We start from the raw sequence: 11915 nt of genomic DNA on the forward strand, positions 1-11915 counted from the left end.
CTAGACAATGTAAATGGTTAACGTTTTGGTCCGAAAGTTTGAAGAAGTTTTGTGTTGCTTGAATTTGTTGTTTAAATTTATTATGTTTGTTGACATGTTTTTCCACCCGTATGTAATACGGGCTATACCCTAGTTTGTCATTAAAAAACAAGTAATCCAAATAACTACACTGCTATTTTTTCACAATTAAATATGAATTTTTTTCATCTAATTATACAGAAATAATTTATGTCAAGTGTCTAGGGGGTTGATATACTCTAGATCTTGTGTTGAATAATAATTAAAAAAAAGAAAACATCAAGTTGATTCAGCAAATTGAAGGCCTACGATAAATTTATAATTAAAATTATTATATTATAATACCAAAACATGTATTGCTGTATTTTCTTATAAATTTATATTAAACAAAATTTAATTAACTTTATGCAAAAAAAAAAAAAGTTTTTCTTCATCAATAATATTTACTATTTACGGATGAAGTTAATTATATACTGTGTATTTAGAAATATTAAAGCTTTTATTATTAAATTCTTTAGAAAAGCTTAATTTTTTAATTAACTTAATTAAGCATATAAACTACGTACTAATGTAACTAACTAAAAAGTTTAAAGTTAAAATACCAATTTATATATATTTTCAATAATTGATTGAAAATATTAAAAAAGTCAAAAATAGTTTTCTATTCGTAATTATTAGTTTAGACTTGATTCTCAATTTATTTTATGAATAATTCATACTTTTATATTTTTAAACACCTATAACATGAATCTAATATTCTGTTAACTTTTTAAATAGTCTAACGTACATAATTAGTTTTTATCTTCATCACGTAATTGTTGAAAATGATATGTTAATACTTAATAACATTATTAAAGACATTAACTTATCATTTACTTATTTCAGCTATGTGTGATCTGAGTGATTGAAGTGACACACTCAAAAAATTTTATTAAAATAGAAAATATTAGGTTTAACTTCAAGTCCCACGTGTGATAAAAAATAAAAGAAATAAAAAAAAAGGTTCTAGGTTGGGTATGCTCTTTGGGTTATTCGAGTAATGAAGATGATTGGGTGAACCAATGACCCGTTAGTAATCCAAATATCTGTTAAAAAGATACTTTAATAAGAATATTATATAGTGTTTATTCGGAGTATTTTATTACAGGATAGGCCATTGTCGATAGCCTAATGATCAAGGCATCGAATAAAATAGTATTGCTCCAAACGAGAATAAAGTATGATGGTTAATGTTACCTAATGAAAAGAAGTTTGTAATTAGCATTTTTGTCAAGACAGTTTATTCTTAACTTGAAATGAATATTTCATCGAATACTCAATAAGAAAATATTTATAAATCTAACATTTTATCAGTGATATATTTTGAAATTTTGTAACTGACTACCTAAAAATTAAAAGTAACTTATCATTAGAAATTACAGAAAAAGTATAATTAGTTTTTCCAAAAGAAACTTGTCATTTAAAAATTAGACAAAACGTAAATCAACATTGTATTCATTTCTTAAACTATAGTCAATTAACATTTTTATGGGCGGGTTGTCCGGTTATTCTGTCATCGGGTATGCTTTTTTTTTTCTTCCTCTCTCGCCACAACCACTGTCCACTATATCATACATTTGGTTTTAAAAAACACGCTTTGAACGCAAAGCAATACAAAGCGATTACCTTGTTGATTTTGTCAATACAAGACGACCAAATACAAAAGGCGCAAGTGAAGTGAAGGGTGTTTTTAGGGCAAAAAGGCCCCTGAGGCACACACTTTTGTACTTGGGTCATTTTTATGCTTTAGAAATTATACCGTATGATTTTTAGGTTGTACAAGTAGGTAATTTATATACTATATCATATATAAAGCTAATTTATAGCTAAATAATGGGTACGAGATGCTAAAAGCCTATGGAATACTTTTAAAAATTACATAAAGGCCTTATGCCTCGCGTTCCAATTTTTTTTTACCTTTTTTTTCGTTTCACGCTTCGGTTTTAGACTGTAACACCCTAAGCCAATACCACATCGGCCGTGGACAAAATAGATTGATTATTGGTTCACAAGTAAATGTCCCTCTTTTTAAACCACCAACGTGTTTTGGGCTTAATACTAGTGAACTATAGAAGAGCTCCACAGTTAAACATGCTCAAATGAGATTAGTATCATGATGAGTAATATTCTGGGAAGTCTCTACCTAGACAACAAAAAACAAATTCGTAAACTATACGTTGACAAAACGGACAACATTAATAATACGAAAGGTTAGATGTTACATACACACTGTTTATGCGTCTCGATTTTTAAAACAAGATCATACATAAGGTTTTGTATCCCATAATGTCCTATATACACGCATAATCTAATTAATTATGTATATACTTATACTATATATACTCTTATTGACAAAGTTACCTTATGAAAGTCAGCTTTGAAATCTTTAACGTTAAAGAGCATCACATACACAGACATAGTAACACAAAGACAAGAGTTGAATTTTGCGGACCAATGGTTACGCTTACATCACACCTTTTTCAAGATTCATTTTTCTCTCTCCACCGTCTCATATCAAATTGATTCGTTCGTCATCATGACTCAATAAAAAAAGAAAACCCATACCGCATATTATAAACAAATAAATTCCCTTCAATTATTTCTATTCCTATAAATATGTATCCTATCTACTCTTTTTACTTCGTGTGTGTTATAAGTCTCCTCACACCCAATTTGAATAATTCCCCGTTGAATTTGCTGCCTGCGTGCATTCACACACACCAAGATACTTAAGAATATAATAATAATAATATTAATATTATATTGATAGGTTTATATATAAGTATACATCGCTGGCTTTGGTAGCGGAAGAGAGAGTTTATTTGTTGCCAATGACGGACGACGACGTTTCAACTCGTCCCACGAAGGTCTACTCCGATGAGCAGTTGACTATTGAGATTCCTGAAACCGCTCATCAGATTAGCAGCGGTACGTTACTTTTTAATGTTTTTGTTGTATATTAAGGTTGCCGCCCTAGTTGCACTTTGAATTCAGATTTAAAATTATGTGAATTTTGTAACTTCGTGAAGAACAAGGTTGATAATAATAATAATATCATTTCACAAGTTGGAATTCAGATTCCATTTTTATTCAAATTCTGGAACCAAACATGTTACCAATGAAATTGAGGTTCCAATCTTTTTTTTGTTTTGTTTTTTGACAACCAAACACTACGAATCTTAAAGTCAAAGGTGTATTGTTGTGGGGATAATTTTAACTCAAATCAGAATAACATGATCAGAGGGAAGTTTAAATCTATACTAATTTTTAACTCAATTTCGGGTTTTGTTATCCAAATCTCATAACTTTGACCGAATTATTTAAACTTTGTCAAAGTTATATTAACTTTTGCAAAACAATTTTGATTTAGTTATCCAAATTCTATAACTTTGAACGAATTCATCTGTATCCAAACACCAAGATTCTTTATCCAATGTCTCAAACCTTAGTACCCTTAACTAAGGACTACATATAGTTATATTATATCTAAATAGTATCTTTGTATTTCTTGGCAACTCGGGCGGGCCAGGTAATGGGTAAAAACGACCTTTTTTTAAAAGGTATAATTTGGTCTAGGTCAAAACAAATGAAACCAAAATGGGCTCGGGTTGAAACTAGGGGTAGCAAGTTAACCTGTTTGGTTAAACAGGTCGACCAACCATCCTTTTTAGTTAAACAAGTCAAATCACTAACCCGTTTAACCCATACTTATACAACCCACCCACTTGATTAACACGATTAGACTTATACCCGCTAAACTGTCCACTCGCTTGACACGTTAAGCTGAATAAGTTAAACGGGCGATGTCCAGGTTATATGATTTTAGGTGTGTACACACCAAGGTTAATGTTTCTAATACAAAATAAATACGGGTCGTGTTCGGGTTGACTAATTCAACCTGTCAACCACCAACCCAACACGAATCACACCCCTAGCATATTATTTTATTATTTATTGGTTGCTGTGAATGGATATATAACATCAATCACTCGACGCAGATTCATGGTTTCAAGTGGGTTTCGTCCTTACAACGGGGATCAACAGTGCATACGTTCTGGGCTACTCGGGCGCAGTCATGGTCCCACTGGGTTGGGTAGGTGGGGTAGTCGGTTTAATATTAGCAACTGCAATATCACTCTATGCAAATGCACTTATTGCCATGCTTCACGAGTTTGGTGGCAAAAGGCACATCAGATACAGAGATCTTGCAGGATACATATATGGTAATAGTCAACAAACCATTAGTCACAATATTATGTCTGTTAATGCATACTAAATGTAAACAAATAACCGACACTTTTTTAACCATTTCAGGCCCGAAAGTTTATTCTCTTACGTGGGTGTTACAATATGTTAACCTTTTCATGATCAATGTCGGTTATGTCATTTTGGCTGGTCAAGCTCTTAAGGTATTATCAATAAGTACAAATTATTAAATGTTTATCACTCGCTTATAACGCTATGCTTTAATTTTGTAGGCGATTTATGTACTCTTCAGGGATGATAACGCAATGAAGCTTCCATATTTTATTGCCATTGCGGGCTTCGCTTGTGCCTTATTCGCAATTTGCATCCCTCATCTTTCGGCTTTAAGGATATGGCTCGGGTTTTCAACGTTTTTCAGTCTCGTATATATTGTCATAGCATTTGCCCTGTCTCTTCGCGATGGTATATTCTCTTATTAATATCTTATATCCAATATCCAGCACTTTCATTTGTGAGTCTCACACTATAAACCGAGTTTATATGTTTTTAAAGGGATCAAGGCTCCACCTAGGGACTATGATATTCCCGGGTCAGATATAAGCAGGGTGTTTACAACTATTGGTGCTTCTGCTAGTCTCGTTTTTGCTTTCAACACGGGAATGCTGCCCGAGATACAGGTTAGCATTGGGTCGGGTTGGCCTGAAAGGGGTTATCTTTAATATGGTTTTTTAATGATGTTTTCTTGTTTATAGGCAACAGTGAAACAGCCGGTGGTTGGGAATATGATGAAGGCGCTGTACTTTCAATTTACAGTCGGGGTTTTACCATTATATGCGGTTGCATTTATGGGTTACTGGGCTTATGGCAATGAAACAGATGCTTACTTGCTCAATAGTGTTAACGGGCCAGCTTGGGTCAAGACTTTTGCTAATATTTCTGCGTTTCTTCAAACTGTCATAGCTTTACATGTAAGCTTCCATATTTTCCTAAGGTTTTGACAAAGAATACCTGCCCAAAGCAAGTTGCAGTGTACCTAGGGGTGTAAATGAGCCAAGTGCTAGTAAACTCTCGAGATCAGCTCGGTAAAGCTCGAATCGAGCCAAGCTCAAGCCTATAAATAAGCTCTTTTAATATATGGGCATGGGCCTAAGCTTCACTAATCATGCTCGAGTAGGCCTACGAGCCTAAACAAGCCAATAATATATAATTTTTTTACAATATAGGAAATTCATATTTACATAGTAATACTTATTAAATATTTAACTATGATAGAACTAGTTAAATCTATACAAATACAATAATAAAATAGTTAATAAACAAACAATAAACGAGCCAAGTTTGAGCTTGGAAAACTACTCACACGTCCATTTCAAGCTTTAGAATAGAGCTAGAAATGAGCCGAGCTCAGGCTTGGCTTGGCCGGTTTACGCTCCTGGCTGTACCTGATCCCATTGATTAACTATGTGTTGATGTGGTTCGGTGAGTTTTCCGGTAACAAGTTCTCATTATTATTATTGTAATCTACATCTTGGTTTTATTTTATAGATTTTTGCAAGTCCGATGTACGAGTATCTAGATACAAAATACGGAATTAAAGGAAGTGCGCTAGCCGTAAAAAACCTGTCATTCAGAGTGGTGGTGAGAGGCGGTTACCTAGCGATAACCACCTTACTGGCGGCAGCATTACCGTTCATTGGAGACTTCATGAGCCTGACAGGAGCCATCAGCACTTTCCCACTTACATTTATACTTGCGAACCACATGTATTTGGTAGCTAAAAGGAACAAGCTCACTTCTATGCAAAAATCATGGCATTGGCTCAATGTTGTTTTCTTTGGATTTATGTCTGTTGCAGCCTCAGTTGCCGCTCTAAGGCTTATAGCTGTGGACTCCAAAAATTACAGCATTTTTGCTGATGTTTAGAATAGTTTTTATTGTATTCTTACGGGATGGTTAAAATAAATCCCGATTTAGTTATTTCATAAGTCATATCGAATACTGATTTATTATATATAGAAATAGTACACATGAGTCAGTTCATCAGAAGTTAAATGTAAGCTAAGTTATTCCAACACTTTGTTATGCTATGATATCCTGTTTGCGTAACGTAGAAATGATACGAAAAGTTTGGTGGGATTATCTTTTTTGTTGGGAACTATTCTTTTGAAAACATGACTGGACCACTCTGGACTGAGAATCGATCCCATTGCCGGCTTTTGTTTCTGTCAACTAAAGCGGTTGATCCCACCATTACTTTTTTTAAAAAACTTATACCATGTTCAGATGAATATTTCTAAAGGTGTGTTATGCACTTATGCTTAGGGTGATTATTCTCTTGACTTAGAACTTTTTTTATGTTTGGATGATTAAAGTTTGAAATTCTCTTATTTTTAGGTTTTTATTATACTTTCTATATGTTTTATATTTTTAAAATTAATTATAGTCTCATTCAACAACCGATCTGATAATTAAAACTTACCATGAACAGTTAAGCACCACCGTTAATATACTCATCTTGTGTACGCTACTTAATTAACAGATACGGATATATTATCCTCCTAATTTACTAATAATATTTATTTTGTCAAAATATGATTTGTGTGACTATGAACATTTGACTCGTTTCGTTGTAAGATGCTTTTAAAGGCATGTTTATCTGTTTGAGCCGTTAGACATGAACACGTTCATAGTTGGCACACCTAATGGTTAGCTTTATCTTGCATTTTTACACAATTACAGGTTCAAAGTTCCTAAAAGATTATATTCCTATTAACTAGTGGGTAATTGAGAAGTTAATCTCAAGCAGTCTATAAAGTGGCCATCTATACAATCTATGTTGGGACGATTAAGGTAAAGATATCATACTCAAACCATTTTTGGCATTAATTAAGATGATATTTTACTTAAAATATAGTTCCATGTAACTAATATGTTCAATTCTGGAAGCATAAACATGATCAAAACTAGCATGACATAGACATCTCAATTTGGAAAGATGGAAAATGAACGGGTCAGAACAAATTCGGCATGACCAACCCACAAGCTGACAAGCACTTACCGTTTTTTTTTGTTGGGTGTTCATTTGATTATTTGAAGCACTGACGGACCACTGACTCACCCGATTATCTTCATTCTATCATCAGGAGGAAACCACCATATGCGAGAAAACCCTTGTCCAACCTGAAACCCTTATTATGTGTCACATGTGGGACCCACAAGCAGTTTTGTATATTCTTTTCTAAAATTAAAATTGTAATTTGTTTTGGTATACATTTTGAATTTAATCTGGTTACCTTTTAACTTTCATCAACCCATTTATATGTACTTGAATCTTTGTTACCTAACGAACATGTAGCGTGTAGTTAGGCGTGTCCATCAGTTTGGTTTTAACATAAAATCTTTTTAGTCAAACCAAACTGTTTTCAGGTAACTCAAAACCAAAATGAAACCGAAAATTTAAGTTCGGTTGATAAACCGAATTCGGCAGCAATTTAGGAATAATAATGCTATAGATATATGTAAGTATACATCCGGTAGCGAATTTTGGAGCGGAAGAGAGAGTATACCTTTTATTAGAGTTTGTATAAGCAGGGGCGTTATTGTAATTTTACGTATAGAGTTTGTTAGAGAATAACTGTTATTAGAAAGTATATTTGTTGTGAATCGATGGTGGATTCCTTCGTAAATCCAATGGCGGACCAGCGGGATGACGGCATTTCGATTCGTCCCACAAAGGTCTAAGCCGACGAGCAGTTACCTGCTGAAAATCCTGATACCGTCCATCAGATTAGCAGCGGTTAGTTTCGTTTTTATTAATTTGTTATATGAATTTTGCAGCTTCGTGAGGAACAATATCCGTAGTTGTGTGTGTATATACAAGATTGATTGGTAATATTATTTCTACAAATTATGGGAACCGAACATGTTAGAAATGAAATTTGGATTCCACCTTATTTTTGCCCCTAAGATCCAAAGCTTGTTTTAAGTAGGATCAGTTTTGCTATTCAAAAAGGTTGTGGTGCAACATGTTGCTCGTTTACTACCATTTTATTGTAATAGTTTGAATTGGCAATATATGTCATTCACGAAAGGTTGCAAAAGTCGCTAGGCGGACCCTTATGCGGCCGACTGGGGAGTTGGGTACATTCGGAGTACTTGGGGAGTACTCGGAGTACTTGGAAATGGTAAATATAATGAAAATTAATTTTGGATTTTTATATATGTGAATTATCGAAAGTTTACTAATATTTATAATAAAATAAGTGAATATAAATAAGAAAAATACATTTTTAGATTCAAAATTATTCTAAAATTTGCAAATCATTAATTAAAAAAAGTGATATTATTTTTTTTAATATTATAGATATATGAATCATGTTTTATTTTCTAAGTCAAAATCAACCCAAGTTGACTGACTAGATGTAATTTTGGCTGAGGTTTACCACCTTTGATCGATTCTTAGTAACTAGGTGGAGTTAAAGAAACTCGCATCGTCTCCATACCTTGTAGCGAGTATTCGGGGAGTACTCGGCCTTGTAGACATAAAGGGGGGGGGGGATGTTTGAATGCTATGTTGTCAAAAGTCGTTGGGGGCGCTCCTAGGTGTTTAGGTGAGACGCAGTGAAAGCGCCTCGCTATCATTTAGATGGTCCGTCGACCTTCGGGCAAAGTTCCGGCCAGTTTTTGGTAACAACCAAATCCTCAAAATGTCAGCAAAATTTTGCAAATCCCGGGAAAACGGATTTGATAAAATCAAAAGGTGGCCAAGAACCAACCTAAACTAGCTATAAAAAAGCCTTAAACATGTTAAAACCCCCAAAAATAGTATGTTTATGGTATGCGCCTTGTTTATCTTGGGCCCTCGCTTTTTACGCGCCTTGCGCCTAGGCTCAAAGCTCAGACCCTTATCGTTTTGAGCGCTCCTTACACCTTTGACAACTATTTTTATGTGGATAATATTAAATAAAATCAGAATAACCTGTTTTTTATACATCAACATCTTATTTAGCCCCATACAAATCTCATTGGTGACCAAATTATTTCAAATTGTTGTCAGGAGCTTATGCACTTGTATCCAAACATTAAGAATCTATATTTAGATGCTCAAAGCTGATTACCCTTAACTAAGGACTAAATATGGCAAGATTATAGTATCTCAGAAGTTCAAAACTACTTTTTTTTTAAATTTCCTTTGAATTCCTCCATCTTATGAATATTGCAAATTGTAATTTTAATGGAGAAAGTATTACATGTAACTGTAAGAGTGTCAATCGTGTCGGATTGGCGGGTTGAATTGTTCAACCTGAACACGACCCATATCTTTATTCTTGTCAGAAACATCGAAACCCTCACACTTTAAATCTTGTAACCCAAACATGACCCTCCCGTTTAACCCATTTATCCAAATGGGTTGATGAGTAATACTCAATTTGTAAACGTGCTAATATGGTTGGTGGGTTGTTAAAAATGGGTTAGATGGATCGACTTGTTTAACTAAAGTTGGTTAAAGGTTAAAACATGCCAACCCAAGTTTTAAATGCTTTAGATATGCCAATCAAAAGCCTGACTGTTTTCATGTCATGTTGAAAATTTTCACCCCTACATATAAACATGGCAAAACCAGCGGGTTGTGTGAGGCCGGGTAACAGGAAAATTGGGTTCATGTCAAAACGTGTCATTTAGAAGGAAAGAAAAAAACGTCATTTTGGTTTGGGTCAAAATGGTTTCGGAAAAAATTGGGTTCATCCGTTATATTCTTTTAACGAGGAAAGTAGTGCATAATACATGGTATTATATTATTTTTTTTGGTTACTATGAATAGACTTATAACATTAATCACTTGATGCAGATTCATGGATTCAAGTAGGTTTAGTTCTTACAACGGGCGTCAACAGCACATATGTTCTGGGCTACCCGGGTGCAGTCATGGCCCCACTCGGTTGGGTAGGTGGGGTAGTCGGTTTAATCTTAGCAACCGCAATATCACTCTATGCAAATGCTCTTCTTGCAATGATTCACGAGCATGGTGGCAAAAGGCATATTAGATATAGAGATCTTGCAGGATTCATATATGGTAATAATCAACAAACCATTAAACAAAATAGTATGTCAGTTAATGTAGACAAAATGACCCTCCCTATTTTAACAATTTCAGGCCCGAAAGCTTATTCTCTTACATGGGTGTTGCAATATGTAAACCTCTTCATGATCAATGTCGGTTATGTCATTTTGGCTGGTCAGGCTCTTAAGGTACCAAATTGTTTTATAAGTGCCCAGTGAAAACTACTGAAATTTTTACCTCTAGATTATATCGTTGCGGTTTAATTTTGTAGGCCATTTATGTACTCTTCAGGGATGATGATGCAATGAAGCTTCCATATTTTATTGCAATGGCGGGCTTCGCTAGTGGCCTATTTGCAATATGCATCCCTCATCTTTCGGCTTTAAGAATTTGGCTTGGCTTTTCAACGTTTTTCAGTCTCGTGTATATTGCCATAGCAGTTGCATTGTCGCTTCGTGATGGTATATTTACTTATTCTATATCTATCACTTTCATTTGTGGGTCCCACTTTTTAAACCGAATATATATGTTATTTATAGGGACCAAGGCTCCACCTCGGGACTATAGTATTCCCGGGTCAGATTTAAGCAGGCTGTTCACAACTATTGGTGCTTCTGCGAGTGTTGTTTTTGCATTTAACACGGGAATGCTGCCAGAGATACAGGTTAGTATTTGGCCGGGCCGGGTTGGCACCAAAGGCGTGTTGGGACCAATATGGTTATTTTAGTGATGTTTTGTGGTTTTATAGGCAACAGTGAGACAGCCGGTTGTTGGGAATATGATGAAGGCGTTATACTTTCAATTTACAGTAGGCGTTGTGCCATTATATGCGGTTGCCTTTATTGGTTATTGGGCATATGGGAATGATGCAGATGCTTATTTGCTCAAAAGTGTTGATGCGCCGGTTTGGGTTATTTCGCTTGCTAATATTTCTGCCTTTTTCCAAACTGTCATAGCTTTGCATGTGAGATTTCTTTTCTACTTGTTTCATTTTCCATTTCCTATGATGCAAGTTTGCATATTTCCCTAAATGTTCAACCATTAAAATTCTCAAATCCAGCTTCCATATAGTTATCCGACTTTAATCCTCTTAAAGGCCACCTGCCCAACGCAAGTTGCGTTGTACCTAGGGGTGTAAATTGTTGGGATTATTTTGATCAGATCAAAGGAAGAAAATATAGAAACCAATTCAGGAGGATAAAGACCAAGAAAAGAAGATAATAGAACACTTATTTTTACTACATAAGCTCGTTTAATAAGCAAGCCCAGGGCCGAGCTTCATTTATTTAACTTAAATATGTTCGGGAGCTAAACAAGCCTATTATACATATAAGTTCTTTAATATATTTGTTAACTTATGATAAAATCAACCTTAATAGTTGAGTGATTGTATTCCACAATATATACACATATGGTTACATAAAACTCTCCACAAATCAAGGAAGAGTTGACAAAGTAAAAAGGAAATACAATACGTTACAAAAATAACTAAAAGTCCTATTTTACTCCAATACCCCCCATCAATCGAAAGGGTGGAGGACCAACACGTAGCATTGTACGAAAAGCTTCAAACGGAGCGCGCGGGAAGACT

The 11915-nt window shown here is 34.5% G+C and overlaps 1 protein-coding gene and 1 pseudogene across 1 annotated transcript; both read left to right on the forward strand.

Moving 5' to 3' along the window:
* Window positions 1-2817: 2817 nt before the first annotated feature.
* LOC143540159 (proline transporter 2-like) lies at window positions 2818-6207 on the forward strand. The gene is made up of 7 exons (XM_077033298.1): window positions 2818-2985; window positions 4056-4280; window positions 4372-4466; window positions 4536-4725; window positions 4816-4940; window positions 5016-5231; window positions 5809-6207. The coding sequence occupies exons 1-7, from the start codon at window positions 2889-2891 to the stop codon at window positions 6184-6186; spliced, it is 1326 nt and encodes a 441-aa protein (XP_076889413.1). The 5' UTR covers window positions 2818-2888; the 3' UTR covers window positions 6187-6207.
* Window positions 6208-7953: 1746 nt separating this feature from the next.
* On the forward strand, window positions 7954-11462 carry LOC143540167 (proline transporter 1-like; annotated as a pseudogene).
* The last annotated feature ends 453 nt before the right edge of the window (window positions 11463-11915 follow it).

Source organism: Bidens hawaiensis, unplaced genomic scaffold (assembly GCF_021521415.1).
Source record: "Bidens hawaiensis isolate Kalapana, Puna unplaced genomic scaffold, B.hawaiensis_p1.1 tig00012179_1, whole genome shotgun sequence".
NCBI classification, from domain to species: domain Eukaryota; kingdom Viridiplantae; phylum Streptophyta; class Magnoliopsida; order Asterales; family Asteraceae; genus Bidens; species Bidens hawaiensis.